Genomic DNA, 16,929 nt, shown 5'->3' on the forward strand with positions numbered 1-16,929 from the left:
TTTAAAAAATTAAGTAACTCTGGTGCTGCAACCACTACGTTTTAAATTAACTGCCTAAAAAAAGGGAGAATCTTTTTTTTTTTGGGGGGGGGGTGGAGTCTCAACCTCAAGAAAATAGCTTAAAACCACCACAGGACCAGTAGATATATTCCCCGAAGAGTATAATCCAATCAGTTCAGTGGTTACCGAGAACTTAATGGACGGACGGACGGACGGACTGACGGACGGACAGACATCATTCTACTTTGTTTTATAGATATCTTACTATGTGTTTTATTTTTTCAGGTATTATCCTCGGAGATTTGGCTGTTTCTTCTACCACAAGTCAAAACAAGGATGTTCAAGTAAGTTAATACTTTTCCAGTATGGCTTCGGAACCGATTAATATCCGCTGGATTAAACTGGTTTTGAGCCATACTGAAAACCCATGTATGGTATCAACTTTCCATGAATAATAAGATAAAAACATAAAATTATTACCAGTTTAGCCTTCGGCCTCTCAAGGTAACAAAACTGGTTTTGATTTTATAATTTTTCATTTTAATATCCGCGGAAACCTGTCTATGATACTATGCAATAAATGACTATTATTATAACTGATTAAAAATAATTTTAAGATGTTTTCATAACGAATCACGATTAGAATATTAAATTGTAGAAAAGCTTTAAATAAACAAATCACAGAAAATAATTGATCATTTTAGAATTATTTTGTTCTGAAATGTGATGAAAAAGAGATGGATGGTTACTGATAAAATGTTTAATGCATTTATTTAACCTTGAATAAGATATTTATTCAAATTCTTAAAAATTTCATATTTAACATATGAAAAGATCTACAATCAAATTGCTCAAAACAGTTTTGATTTACACACTGTATTCGAAAAGTTTTTAGTTATTTAAATGACATCATGTAACTTGCTTTAACAAAGGATTTTTTCAAAGCTTTTTATAATGCCTATAAAAAGGACATTATAATGGCTTACCATTGTTCATTTAAAATGTCTTCTGGCCTGCCATAGTTAATTTAGTCTGTGTATTGGGATATCATTGGCCATTTTTATTGAATGACGTCCTTTTTTATGGACACTATAAAGAGCTTAAATTTTTCAATCTTTTTAAAAAATTTCATATACCTATTCAGTATTTGAAAATAGTGATATTTACGATTCAACATGAATAAGTAAATTTTGACTTTTTTAATCAAGTTTTTTTTTTAAATTTAATTTTCCAATAGTACCCTGTATTTGGAAATGTGTTTAAGTGTGTGTAAGTGCTGCTTGATCAAACTTATATTGATTAAAATTGCATGCATTAATGTGTTGAGGCAACCCCCAGCACCAGCTACCAAGGTTAAATTTAAATACACCCTGCTTAACAATATTATACAAAGCTTTACAATCATGTAAAGCCTAAACCTATAAAGCTTCAACATGCCTCATATTATTGTGAGGAATGTATTTATATTTGAGCAAGTTTAGTTATTTATACATAGTTTGCAATGAAGCTTTAAAGTTTAGGTATTATGAATACAAAATTGGATAATTTCATGGCTTTGTTCTTTCAATGAAAAAAGTTTCAATGAATAGAAAAGATTAATCAAATGTTTATTTTATTTTTTTATTGAATTATTACTACATTTAAACATTATCACTTATATTGAAAATTATAATTATTATATATACGATTAAAAAAAACTTAGCCATAACAATATTCGTTCAATATTTATGATGAAATATGTACAGTTCTACTCATGATAAAATTAACAGGATCTCTATCTGTATGTACCGAAATGTCTCGCCAACCGCTGAACCGATATGGTTCTCCTTTACTGTGTAGCTTTTCATAGGTCCTGGGAAGGTTTAAAACGATTTTTGGGGAGGGTATCACCAAGGGAAATCGCCCGAAGAAAAAAGTAATCCTCCCCCTTAACAAACCCTACTTTTTCTTCTTAAATCTAAAATCTAGGGACTTAGCCACTAGTATTACATAATTAAACAGCAACAGATGAAAAGTTATTAAAAAGTGTTTTTTTTTATATTACTGTAGTATATATAAAACTTTAATTTCTTATATACTTAAATATTTTTGCTTTTGACCAAACATATACTACAAAATGCTTAGGATCTATGATCTTAAAATATATCATACAAACCAACAAAATTTTTAAAACTTATGCCTTAGTATTTAAATATTCAATAAAAAATTCTTATACAATATTGACATACTCTTTTAATATTGAAACATTCATGGCTTCATTTTTAGTGTATGTAAAATAATTATTTTTAGAATAGATTAATAAAAGAACTTATTTACATAACATAATAAAAAAACCTATTCTAAAATCAACTCTTTTTCTTTTGGTAATTTTTGGAAAATACCTTTATAAGGACCATATCTGAAAACTTATTTGCTTTGAACATTTTATCTTGAGTATTCTTAAATCTATATACATAAATACAGCTAATAGGATTCAATACATAGCTAGATATACCATTCAAAAGAATTAGGAAACCCTTACATTTCTTGGTTAAATTGCTTAAAGGTTGTAAAATGTATATCTTCTATGAGAAAATGATTTTAGTGGGCAGATATTTAAATGTTATAACTGAAATCAGCCAAATTCTGGAGAAGTTTTATTCTTATGGTAATATCTTCATTATTAAAAATTTCAAATTTTCTAATTTTTTGTCTTCATAATTCTAATCTATTAGTTGGTTAATGGTTCATAGCCTTTTGGGCTTCGCCAGATGAAAAAAAAATATTTTTAAGGACTAAAATTTAAATTCCCAAGTAGGGTAGACTTATCTGCACATAAAAAATATTAGATATATAAAAAGGATGAAAACTCAACATGAGTAAATAAAAGTAATAATTGACTTTTTGGTAAATATTTTCTACTTTCTTGATCTCAGCAATTAGATATAAATTGATAATTTTCCTATTCAAAAATTTAGTTAGTTTTCCTCACTACTATTTTAAGATGTAATTGGCCATTTTTGTGTAGAATTTTATGATGTCTGAAAGAATAGGAATTAAATCAAAGAAAACTTTCAATTATTATCCAGTGAGATAAAACTTTCTGAACTTCAAAAGATCATATTTACATTCCCAATTTTAAGATAGAAAAATTGTTAAAATTAAGGGTATTGTCTCTTTCGTGGCAACGCACCTTAATTCTTCGTATTTTTCATAGTAGCTTTTCTCCTATTTCTGGCCCCTGCGGGGGCTCTAACCCTGCGGGCCAATTGCCTAACCCTGTGGGGCAATCACCTAACCCAATATAACCTAACCTAACCTTTAATAACCTATAAAAAGTCATTTTAAAAATACGACGAATCGCCCGTTGCCACGAAAGGGACTATTCCCAAAATTAGTGGACATAAACACAGCTATTTTACATATATTACAGCAAAGGGAAAATTCTAGATTTGCTTTTATTGTACAAACAAGGACAAAATGAACCAATAATTTTCTCCAAGTATAGCAAGTATTTAAAAAGGATTGGGGGTTAACTATGGGCATAATTTGTGTAAAATCTTCAGGTACAAATGAAACAATTTATGATTTTTTTATTCTTTAAAAATAACAATAAAGTAGCTACACTACTAAGAAGTTTCTTTTCCCTTTATTTTTAATGTTTGTTATACATCCATTATAATCCAATAACAACTTCCTGCTTAAACTCAACAACTATTTTTACCCTTGGTGGATTTGAAGGGGTTGAATCTTGTACCTTGTACATATAAATCAGGATCGTAACAAATGCTCTCGGTTGTTGGCTCCCCCCCCCCCCCCCCTCCAACACATTACAATCTTTCCCGATTTCGTATTACTTTTGCGGAACATGATTCTAGTTACGTCATATTTTTCTTTCCTGAAAAAGGGAAGGGGGGAAGAAAATCTCTTCAAAAGAGATGTGGAAAACCCCCTTTTCTCCCATCTCTTTTTTTCTTCCCCCCTTCCCTTTTTCGGGAAAGAAAAATATGACGTAACTGGAATCATGTTCAGCAAAAGTAATACAAAATCGGGAAAGATTGTAATGTGTCCCCCCCACCCCCCAATATTAGTAAATTTAAACAAATCTTTTCTTTGTAAAGTATTGTATTTGAAAGGTTTGAGTTTGAAAGCTGTTAAAAGTTTCTAATGAAAAAGGGAAAAATTAGGCCAATTTATTCAATTGATGTTATATTAGAAGGAAAATGAAGTCATTAAGCTAAAAGTAATTTTTTTTCTTCTTTTTAAAGAGACACTTTTACCATCTTTTCAAGTTTTTAACAGTGCATTCATATTACAAATTTTTCATGTATTAGAATTCTTTAACGATAAAGCTAACTATACATACCAATAATATAGGTCAATCTTTTATGTTGTCAATCATGACTTTCAAGAAAATATGGGTCAGACCAAAACAAATTTTCCTCAAAAAACTGTTCAATGTTCATTATTTGTTTGAAACAGGTCAATATTGGAAAAATTGTTTATATTTTGAATAAATCTTTATTTACTGAAAAAAGATTTTCAATATGTACAATCTTATCGTTTCTCAGAAAATTATAATTGAACTTTTTTTTGTTTTTTTAGCACCTTTCAGTTGAAATAAAATTTATATCTAATTTCAAGTTTGTATTTCTATACTTTCTTTTATTTCATTTAAGATTTATAATATTTGTTTTTATTAAGTATTGAAATGAAAAAAAACAATTTACAGATTTATCTCTTTCATAAAATTTAATATTATAATGTATAACCTTCGAATAGTTTCAAGGCAGACAAAGTACAAAGTGATTACAGTACTTACATATTTTCTGTGTATTTTTCCCAGGGTTTAATTATTGTTTGAGTGGGAATATGTTATAAAAATTAATCCACCCCTACCCCACAAAAATTTGCCTCCCCCTATTTGCAGGGCTAAAATGGCAGGTGGGTAACTTAGGGGGGTTTTGTTGGTCCCTAGATAGGGCCTAGCTATAATTCTAATTGCTATAAGGGCTAATTTCTTCTATACAGCCCTCCCTGTACTCTGTACAGGTCAACACAACCAGAAGTCATGGGGGCAACTCTATGTGCAATGAGTTGCTTAGAATTATAGCTAATACTAAATAAAATCTTAGGGGGCAATGATATGTCTAAATATAGCAATAATTATCTAATCAACTCTTATGCTGAATAGATGGCAAAGACAATAATGACAGGTAAATATCTAATCAACTCTTTTGTTGAATAGATGGCAATGACAATAATAACAGGTGGATATCTAATCAACTATTTTGTTGAATAGATGGCAATGACAATAATAACAGGTGGATATCTAATCAACTATTTTGTTGAATAGATGGCAATGACAATAATAACAGGTGGCTCACCAATGTTTTCCCCAAGTAGAATCTCACAATGTACCACAGCTTGTACAATTCATAAAATTTTATACATATATAAAGGTAATTATAATCATAATAAATTAACAATTACTTTTTTCATACATATATAACATTTCACATATACATATTATATCATATTATTTTAGATGTTAATTTTTTAATAAATGTTTTATACCATGGTGTTTTTTTTATGTCTAAGATGTTCCTAATATGTAGCATATCTTTTCTGTAAAGAAATTATGTGTCTTGGACCATAAAACTTTTTGTTACAAAATATTGCAGCGCTGCACTGTAAATGGAGTGCAAATGATATCCAATCTCTTCTTTCAAGATATTTAGAGTGGTACCCATACATGAAAGTTAAAAATTGAATACAGAAACTATTTTTGTCTTTTTAGACAGCGTAAAAAGCCACCAAAAATGACGTCATACAATAAAATTGACCAAAGAGAGGCCAGTATACACTGTAATTGACCAATTCTTACTGGCCTCTCATTGGTCACTTTTATCGAATGACATCATTTTTTTGGAGGCACTTTACGCTGTCTCTTGTCTTAAACATAAATCGTTTTTCTAACTTTAAATATTTCTAATCAATATGCTGTTTTGTTTTAGGAAAATAATACATTACAAGAGAAAAGTCTTTAAAAACCTAAATTAATCTTATATTTGTAATTAATTTTTATTTAAACAATTACAAGTTTATTTATACATTCTAATGTTGCAAAGTAATTTAGACATTTGATATATTCCGCACTGTATGAGCTCCATTGAGAGGAATTCTCTGTTCTACAGTCAGAGGCTTTCAAGTGCAGTGCAGTTAACTATTAAAAAGATAGGTAAATGGCATCGGAATGAGCTGTTTATTACCATTAGGGGGAAAATAATGCTATAATTAATTTATAATGGTTCTGCCTGTGCAAATAAATGTATACTATACATATTACTAGCCACAAGGACGTCCACGATGGGGTATTTACCCCCCCCCCCCAAACTAATTCTTTTTTTTAGGGGGGGAGTAAAAATACCCCCCCAAAAAAATAATCTCTAACTAAAATAATTTTTGTGCGCTTCACATGCATTTTTAATACTAAATATTTAATGGTATTTCATAATTAGGTAGGTACCTTTTTCCATTATTAAATTACCCCTGCCAACAGATTTAAGGGGGGGTAAAAAAAAAATTCCCCCTTTAAAAATATTTCCCCCCCCCCCCCAAAAAAAAAGCTTGACGCCCCTGACTAGCCATGTTTGTATTATACTTATTTTTTAAAAAAAACTTAAACATCTTGCTGAGATTTTAAGAAATATAAGATTTTAATGATTTGTAATTTGAAACAATATGACAAATACTTCCTCCATGATATTTAATAGCTATTAAATTGATAATGAAAAGTTACAGCACAATTTAAACAATACATGATCAAGTTTAAATTTAAGTTCCTATCACATAAAAAATGGTTTTTATTAAGAGTGAAAATCTTTCAACAAATTTATTTTAAATTTCACACCATGACATCATTTTCTTTTCTAGATTTTTTCCCTTTAGTAATAGATGAGTTTATTTATCCGTTGATCATAACAATTAAGAACTGCAATAGATAAATAAAACAACAGTAAAAGTAAAATGGAAGTGTATTCAGGTCAAATAGAAAAAGTTATTTGAGTAATGGATTTGTTTACATGTAGTAAATAATACCTTTCATCAAATACAAAAAGAATACAAAATTTTGTTAATTAAAAAAAAGTATGTTTAAAAATTCTTTGAAAAGTTAAACTTGCCTATGATTATAACATATATTTTTTCCAGCCTGGCATCCAAACCAAATAATATCCGTTGGCTTAGAACCAGTTCTCAGCCCTACTGAAAAATCATGTATAGCATATAATCATAAAATTCAAACCAGTTTTTGATATCTGCGGAAAACTGTCTATAATACAATGCAATAAATAACTATTGGTGTTTTACAAGACTTGCTGTTTTGATTCTCTCACCAAATACAAAATCAATATGAATATCAATTGCAGACCTAGCTGTCTTTAATTCAGTATAGTAACAGGTGAAGCAATCCTATCAAGTAATAAAATTGACTAATATAGAGATTAGAGAAAATAAGGTGTTTTGCTATTTTAATTTTCAACGTAAATGTGTCTGTGTATATAAATATACATTATTTAGGTTGTTGAAAGCATTGTTGGAGGACGTGCAGACCTGCCCTGCAACATAGAAACAAGATGGAATGATAGTGTGTACCTAGTCCTGTGGTATAGACAAGACAGTGGCACTCCTATTTACAGGTCAGCTATGAGAGTCATATGGTTTATATTTTTAAAGGCGAAGCTTTTCTATTATTAGGGTTTGTCCGTCCATCCGAAACGGATAGCTTTTTTAGTTAATTTAATCAGAATTAATTTCGATTTAAAACGTGATTTCTAAAACAGTTAGGTACGATTTAGAAAGCGTAGCAACTTCATAATCCCAACCAGAATGTCCGTTTGGCCGTTTATAACGAGTTGGTTTTTCATTTTATTCAACAATTTTTAATCATGTTAGATTTGTTCATGATGATTCCTTTAATAGTTAAGTACGATTTAAAAATCGTATCAACAAAAATGTCCGATGTATCTTCAAAATATGTTGATTTTTAACCTTTTTGACAACAATTTTCATGTTATATAATCATTCTATTCATAAGATTTTTGAAAAACTGAGTCTTAATATTCGTTTGTCCTACTGTTTTAGAGCTTCGCTTTTATGGATGTTGTTTTTTTTTCAAATATTTCTATACAAATATAACGGTTACAAAATAATCAGTGCATATTGTCATTTTAATTGTAATTTTAAACAGTTTGAAGTTATCAAAGCGTTTGATAGATTAAATTCAATGAAATTACTGAATGTAAGATTTAAGCTGGAAATGATGTTATGTACGTAATTATGAATAATGAAATGGGATAGAGTGCACACACTAAGCGCGTTTGTGTAGTATGTGTGTGCATGTGTGTGTGTGGGTGTGTGTGTGCTTGTGCATGTATGTGTGTGTGTGTGTGTGTGTGTGTGAGTGTATGAGTTATCAAAATTAAATCATAAAATAAGATGCATATTTTTTTCTCAAAAGTATGTAAATTTAAGTTAAAAATTAAATCCATTTTTTTCTTGGAAACATGGAAGACATCTATAAACTCAAATATTTTTCATCAATAGATTGTCAAATTTAGCGGATTTTTTTGTTTCCTTTATCCCTGTTGTATTGTGAAGGTAGTACAATAATCTCCATGTATAATCTAAGATGTTTCAACTTGAGTTCTGCAAATATAGAGTTATCCAAGGTGTTCCTTCTTTACTAATAAAATTATTTTTTTTCGCAAAAAAGATAAATGGACATTTAAAGATTGAAAGAAAATACAATACTAGGACAAAAAGTAACGAAACAAAGATTGTTATAAAATAAATGACGTCATACTGGTCTACTATTGGTCAATTAAATGTATACTGACCTGCCATTGGTGATTTAGTCTGTGTGCCACCGGCCTATCATTGGTCATTTGTATTATATGACGTTAAACTGTTATAGGCACTATGAAAAGCTTCTAAAAAGTTTAATGGACATTTAAAGATTGAACAAATTTATATTTTGTGAAGTGTTATACAAAATCCGCCAATAAAAGAGGAGGTTATTATCAATTACCTTAACATATTCTTACAAACAGACCCCTATTAAAGAGTTTAATAGTGTTCCCTAACACGGAAGTGGAAATAGAATTATAATTTATTGGTTATAAAATGTGAACACTATTATCTTAAACCTGGATTTACATACACAAGGTTTAAAATGAAGTTTTGCTTATTTTCAACTTAGCACTGAATGTTTGTACATTTTGTACATATCATTTCCTGAAATATCACAATTTAAGCCTTTCTCCATTTTATGTAAGTCTGTTCGTCCAAAACGGGTCTTAAAGTTAAAAAGTAATTTTGTGGGGGCGATTTCTCTTGGAATAGTGGCGTTACCCCAAAAACAGTTATAAACCTTCCCAGGACCCATAAGAAGCTACATTTTAAAAGAGAATCATATCTGTTCAGCGGTTAGCTAGATCCTTTGGTACAAACAGACAGACACACACACACACACACACACACAGACTCACAGACTCACAGATATCCTGTTACTGTTATATAAGGATTGTTATATGATTTTTTGGCTTTTACTATATTGATATTGGGGATATTGGACTTCTTATTACACTAGTCACCAAAGTTTTACAATAGTGTTTTCTGATTAGTTGACTTTGGGGTTTAATAAGTTGAGTGACCAAACGTTTCAACCACTTATTGTAATCTACAAAGGGATAATTTTATGTATTAACATTTGGGATGTACATCAATTTATATGTCATTGTCTTATTCCTTTAGAACCCTGCTTTTAAACACTTTGTCATTGTAAAATTAATTGGTGCCCAGGGTTGGGTATGAAAGACCTTGTCCTTGGGCTTCACTTCATCAACATTTACAAATTTACTCTACAACTTTAATTCTTAATTCACCAAGGATATAATTTTATATACCTTCATTAAAACTTTTATTTTCACTGATCAATTCTATAATGTAATCAAATGTGTTTATGTAAGCTTTATTGACAAAGGTATTGTGTCATCTAATCAGACCCCCCCGCCACCTCCTCGAAATTTACCTTTCAATAAAAACGAATAAAATTTCTTAAAACTGCAGGGTTACAAAATACCCATTTTAATCTAACCTAATCTGACCTAAAGCAAAAAAGAAAGAATACCACCCCCTATTTCCATTTTACATATAAAAAGTAGAATGGGAGGGCTATTTGAGCTAAAATATGCAAATTAATGGAAAACGCCAATTAATTCCTAATTTTACATCCCATCCCTAATGAAGATCTTTTCAAGAAATATAAAAATTAGGCAAAACTTTATGATTTTAAAGCTTCGATTATAAGAATGTTGTAATCCTTGTTAATTAGTAAGTTTATAAATTTTCTCAGTATTAATTTAATTAAACCAGTTATATAACTTGGTTGTTGTTGATTTGTGTGTGTGTGTGTGTGTGTGTGTGTGTGTGTGTGTGTGTGTGTGTGTTTATATTTGCTAAGCGTGTTAAGAAATTTTGGCAGAATACTAATCCTTATAATTAAGTAACAGGATGGTTGTCTGTTTGTGTGTACCGAAGGATCTCGCCAACCGCCAAACCGCTAAATAGTAAAAATAGCATTTTTTGGTAAACAGCTGAACATAGATTTAAAAGAAAATACTTTACGTTCCCCCTAGAAGTCTCTTTACTTGGTGTTGATGTTGAATTTTCATTCATATTTTATTGACATTTATTTTGTTTATTAAAGTAGCCATAGCTGACATATTATGGATATGACGTTAGTAAAATGACATAATTGCACTTATAAATAATCTGAATATATAATTATTGTTTGTTTCAGTTATGACTCAAGAACGGGAGACCCAAATAATCCAGGAACATTTTCAAAACAAAGAAAAATTGCACAAAAAAACTTTTTTTGATAAAGCTTTTTTAGCGCCTATAAGATAGGGGACAAATTTGAAAACTTTTGGCCGAAGGTCCCAAATGACGTCAGAATTAGAATAATGTTACTCACTTTCAAAAACGTTTGGCCCAGGCCCAAATTTTAAATGAAGTAAGCCACATTATATTATGACGTCATTAGGGATACTTTGGCCAAAAACTTTAAAATGTATCCCCTTTTTTATATCTTTATTTTTAGTTGCACGGCTTTTCATGAACTGAGGTCACTCCAAAATTTAAATAGACAGTCTCATCGCGAACAACTATGTATAAGCAAACATTCCTTTCCTTTTTTTTCAAGGGTGACATAAAAATTCATGTTTTAACACATCCGAAAAAAAGCATCCAAACTCATCTTTTTAAAAGTTTCTTTTTGATTGATATACAGCCGAGAAAGGATGCTTCAGCTTTTTTGCCAATAAAAAATGATCCTTCTGAAGTCAATATTTTTCTTTTCATGCTTTTTCAGAAAAGTACAAAACATTATGAATATATAGTTTAGATTGGTCAAAAAGTTAAAACAATTTTTTAATTGACAAATTCTTTATTCATTCTCACAATAAAAATAATAATCAACTAGCACCATCTATTGACAAATAATTGAACTTTGAAATTGTCCTGAACTAGGACTGTGGAGCGAGCCAGCTGTGTTTGGCCAAAGAGCAGCTTTCCAAGTCAACAGCTCCCCGGCTTATCTTAGACTTAGGAAATTATTATTACATTACAAAAACTTAAAACACAGTTATAATCCAAGTTCGTTCAACAAGCGACCCTCGATACCTTTTAAACAAGGATGACTATTTCTATAAAAAAAACGAAGCTCTAAAACGGCATGACAAACTAACATAAAACTTATAGAGTGAAACCCGCAACCATGGCTCAACACTTAGCGCATCCACTCGTCGTCGGGTAGGTGATAGGTTCAAATCTCGGCCCGGCACTTAACACTTAACAGGAAAAAAAACACTTATAGAGTGTCTGAAATTAATAAGCAGAATATCAACTTATTAAGTCAAAACAAAATATAATTTATATTTGTTACAAAATTACAGAATACTGTTTCAGGGCATACTTACATTTTTAGAACATAGAATGACTAATAACATTTTACCTTGTTGTCCTAGGACTCGTCTGACGGCTATTATTATTACTACCTCATGAAAAGTGAATTATTCTAATGACGGATAAACAGACAGACTTTCGTTATAGTGTAGTAGAAACACAAAAAGCAAATGAAATTTAGCAAAATACCAGGTTTTAGCAAACACAATAAATTTAACGAGGTTTTAATTGTTTTATAAAGAAAATTGTTTTATGAGCTAAATAATTGTTTTATTGGATTTATAAAGCGAAGACTAGTATTTAACTTTTTATTTGTTTAATAATTTAAATATTTGTTGTTAGTGAAATATACTAACAAATCAGTCGCTGACTGTTACATATGTCGACAAGGGTAAAAGTGGTCATGACTTACATATATTATCAAAATAATGATTATACCAAGTTTTATCCTTAAACTTGACCTTTACCTAAAAAAGAATAATTCCTTTCGGCCTGATATAACCAACCTTGATACTTAATAGTTTGATTGGGTCTAGTAATCAAATAGATATATTATTACTTGGATGTTGCACCAGAGTTCCATGTACTCTAATAAAGTGGCTAAACAATGATTCCCCCCATCCAATCCCTTTACCTTTTCTACTGGATGATCGAACTGACTAATAATGAGGTCCATATTAGCAAACTAAATTTACGATAAATTTTTCCCTATGTCAATATATCCACGTATTTTATATCCATTAGTAATCAACACATTGGTAAATAATAGAAAGGAATTGTTTAAGATAATAATGTTTCCAGTATGGCTTCGAAACCTATTAATATCTGCTGGATTATTAACCGGTTCTCAGCAATACTGAAAATTCATTTATAGCGTCGTATTACAGACAATTTTCTAAGAATATAAAAATCTATATCATTAATTTAATACTAGTTTTGTTAGCCTTTGCATCGACCCATTTGGGCTAACAAAAATGGTTTTAATCTGATATTTAATATTTTAATATCCACCGAATGCTGTCTATAATACGATGCTATAAATATCTATTTTTTAGTAAATAATTCATAAATAATTTTTTAGCATTTATATTAAATTAATTATGATTTTTATTTCACCTTTTCTCTTTTCATTGTTGCCGTCTTGCTTTTTCCACCTTATGCAGTTTTTAGAGACCCTCAATTTGTATAAGAAACTTAAAACCATATTATTATTTTTACATATAGCAAAGATACTCTATAGTCCTTAAATTTGTCGTCTGGCTGTAAGTATCCGAATTCTAATTTTAATTTATTTTATCTTTAGATAGAATGCCTTTATTAATGAAAAATTACAGGCAAACTTTAATATGTTATGTCGTTGTTTCATTCCAAATAAATCACTGCAATGTAACATACTGTTCTTAGCTGTTTATTTTACTGTTATATAAGGAATTTAATATTGTTAGAACACTCCTTATAAATCTTTTTTGTACTTGATAGAGAAATAAAGCAATTTAAAGATACATTTCTTAGGAATTTAATACTCTTAAAATTTTTAACAAGAATGCTATCATTTTAGAACTATAGACAATAGACATAATCACTTCATTACCGATATAAAACAGCCAAAGTAAGTTGTAGAGTAAATACTGAAAACTGAAAGAAATTTGTGACATCTATCTTCAAAAGCAGGCGGGAAAATACCATTTTCCAAATAATGAAGACATATAGACTAACAATTATGCAAACAAACACTTGGTCAGACAATCAGACGGATGGATGGATAGACCCTAGAGTAGTTAGGCAGCTAATAACTCAACTATGTAACTGTACTAAAAGTATATGGTTCAAACATTCGTGAGAGGAATAAACATAATGTACTTTTTCGTATTTTATAGTAGAATCAAATTCAAAACATAAACTTTATGAAGAATAGAGTGTAATGAAAAATAATATGCAATAAGTAAGTATTAATGATGAAAAATAAGATATTTTAGTTAAGATTTGAATACAAAAAAATCCATCAATAAACAAGAAAGACAATTTAATTCTATAAACTTATACGGAATCTGTAATACTAACAGTCATGAACGCCCAAGCTTTTTATTTTGAGCGGGTAAAATAAATAATGGACCGTGTGACGCCATAAAAGGGAGAGCTGATAGGAGAAATGGGAAAGAAACCCCTTAAAAAGAGATGGATCTATTGACGTCACACGGCTCATTTTTCTGCCACTTTGTCGAGTCTCAGTGGTTTTAATTTTTTTGATAATCCAATGCACTTCAAAACTGTGATGGGGTAAAATAATATATTTCAAAGTTTATGGGGAGTAAAACCCTTTACCCACCCCCTCTGGACTTCTATGCTTACAGGTATAGAAGATAAACTACAAGAACAAGGTTTTTAGTAGTAATAAAGTTGTAATGTAATAATAATTTGTGATTATAGTGACCTCATTGGGGAAGACAGTGGAAACTACACATGCAGGAATAAAAACACAACAATTTTAAATGTTGGGAGTCTTTAATTGGTTTCAGGCTATTTTTATTTCTCCTTTCTCTCCCTACGAATTCATAGCCTCAATGTTATTTGGATAAAGATAGATAAAAAGAAAATAGATAAAAATGAAAGATATATAGTTAAAATAGATAGATTGATAGATTAAAAGATAATGTAGATGGATATATAAATGAGAATCTTAGCTTAGATTTAGATTAACATAGAATGATAAACAAATAAAAGAAAGAAAGATTCATTGATTTACTTGAATTAGACAATTTGAAACGTTTAATATATTATATCAAAGAGACAAAGGCCTTGATCTAACTTCAAATCTAAAATTAACTTGATTAAATAAAGGATTTAGACTTTATAATATATATAAATAAAGTACAAAATAATTCAAATTGTATTTAAAACTAGCAAGCAGGAAAATATATCTTTAAAAATGAAGTTAGTTAAAGGATTCTGCTTTACAGGGAACCTTGATTCTGGCCTGAGAGTAAAAGCTATTTTATTATTTATTATATGATAATTAGTTTATTAATTTTTCGATAAATAAATGGATAGAAGGATAGATTATGTAATTAAAGATGAAAAACAAGACTCAAGAAAAGAGTTGGACCAAACTTTTCTTGTCATCTTGGTTGAACTATGTGCATACATGTGCACAAACAGATGTACCTAAAATATAGCTATATTGGATGCTGTCTAAAATGGTGCAAAAAATGGGGACAAATTTCAAATTGATTTGACGGGGCTGTTTATTTACGTCAAAAGTGAGGGGAAAGAAAAGGGAAGGAGGAAAGAAACCCCCTAGAAAAGAGATGGGGGTATGACGTCACACGCCAAAACATTTTGAAATTTGTCCCCATTTTTTGCACCATTTTAGACAGCATCGCTATATTGTATCATTTTGAATAATTTTCAGCCAGAAGCAACTTATTTCCCTTAGTATATAAATACTTTTTTTTTCAAAATATCCTCTAAAAGCTAAGTTCATGTCTCTTCTCATACAGGTTATCCTAGATGCTTCTAATAGTAAACTTAATGAAAATTAAGTTTTTGTCATTAAACTATAATATTTGATAAGTAATACCCAAAATTATATATATATAGCAATAGATACTGAAAAGTTATACAATTCACCTAGCTGCTAAATTTCATTGGTAAAATTTCAGTAGCTTTTCAAGAGCATCTCGATGGTAAAAGAAGCTTGCTAGGAGTTAGCAAGCCCTGCACATTTCTTTAAAACTTTGCCTCCCAAGGATTTAGGCAGGTATACAACAAAGAAAATATAAAAAAGATATCCATACTATCAAGCTGAAAATAGCTTTTAGCCAATTTTAAGATATTTTTAGTACTTGAAAGTAATTTAATCATATAATTTATAGATAGGGTTTTCACTGAGATAGTGATTGACTGTTTATAAAGTTTAGTTTAGTAATTCTGTGTTGCTAATAATAAATTTTGAACATACTTTTGTAACATAAATTTAATAATTTAATGTTAAATCTTAAAATGCTCCAATAAATAACTTCTGTTGGACATGATAGTTCACGGGTTTGAAACAACACTTGCATATAAAAGGAAGAAAGGTTGCATGGATATGGAGAAGGTTCAGATATATGATTATGCACTCCCAGGAACATGGACAAGGTTTAGGGTCATTTTTAATAATGTGAAGTAATTTTAATTACCAGCTTAATATTAAATAATATAACATAAAATCAATCATTTTATACATGACTAGAATTCTTAACTAAAACTCTATACTCAATACCAAAGCTAAGACAATTGCTCTGATTTAATTTTAAAAAATTGATTCAATAGTGAGGATTCATTTACAATCTTTTTCTTTACAAACTTTCTATCATTTTAGCTGTGAAATCTTAAAAAAATTACTAAAAAATCAAATTTTGTTCACTATTTTTTAGAATAAGTATCATCATTTGAGTGCAAAACCAAGGGGTGTTTGATTACAAGGCAAAAATGCACAGAAATTATACATAAATTATTTTATATAAATTAAATAAATAAACTTATTAAGAAATGTGATAGGAAAACAGGATTATAGTACTTAAGCATTGTTAAATTTATTACCAGCATATAAAAATTTAGAGAAAATGTCTTTGCCAATAAAGACATGCATATTTGTACCACTCACTTTGATTTTATGCAACAGGATCAATTTTAGATATTTGACAACTCTTTTTGCTTTAGTGATTTTTAGTTTTTGTAAATTACTAGCATAGATTTTCTTCTGATGAAAAAAAAACATTTTAATGTAAACCAAAGTTGAGCTACTGATAAGCATGATTTCATATTCATCGTTGCAAATATTTCCTTGAAAAATATTTGTAGCTGCTTGAAACCAGGGTTTATGCAAATACCAATATAAGGTTAGAATAAAGATATTCAAACAATGTGACTTAAATTAAT

General features: G+C 29.5%; 1 protein-coding gene across 1 annotated transcript in view; it reads left to right on the top strand.

The window, feature by feature from the left end:
* The window catches only part of LOC145331729 (neural cell adhesion molecule 2-like), a 146,288-nt gene that overhangs the window by 15,352 nt on the left and 114,007 nt on the right, over nucleotides 1–16,929 (top strand). Inside the window, exons 2-6 of the mRNA XM_080176549.1 lie at nucleotides 286–344; nucleotides 7,561–7,679; nucleotides 10,844–10,876; nucleotides 11,573–11,650; nucleotides 14,434–14,472. Of these exons, the coding sequence (XP_080032675.1) occupies nucleotides 286–344; nucleotides 7,561–7,679; nucleotides 10,844–10,876; nucleotides 11,573–11,650; nucleotides 14,434–14,472 (328 nt within the window). The remainder of the gene's footprint in view (nucleotides 1–285; nucleotides 345–7,560; nucleotides 7,680–10,843; nucleotides 10,877–11,572; nucleotides 11,651–14,433; nucleotides 14,473–16,929) is intronic.

Source organism: Acartia tonsa, chromosome 11, assembly GCF_053477335.1.
Source record: "Acartia tonsa isolate MP-2025a chromosome 11, ASM5347733v1, whole genome shotgun sequence".
Taxonomy (NCBI): Eukaryota; Metazoa; Arthropoda; class Copepoda; order Calanoida; family Acartiidae; genus Acartia; species Acartia tonsa.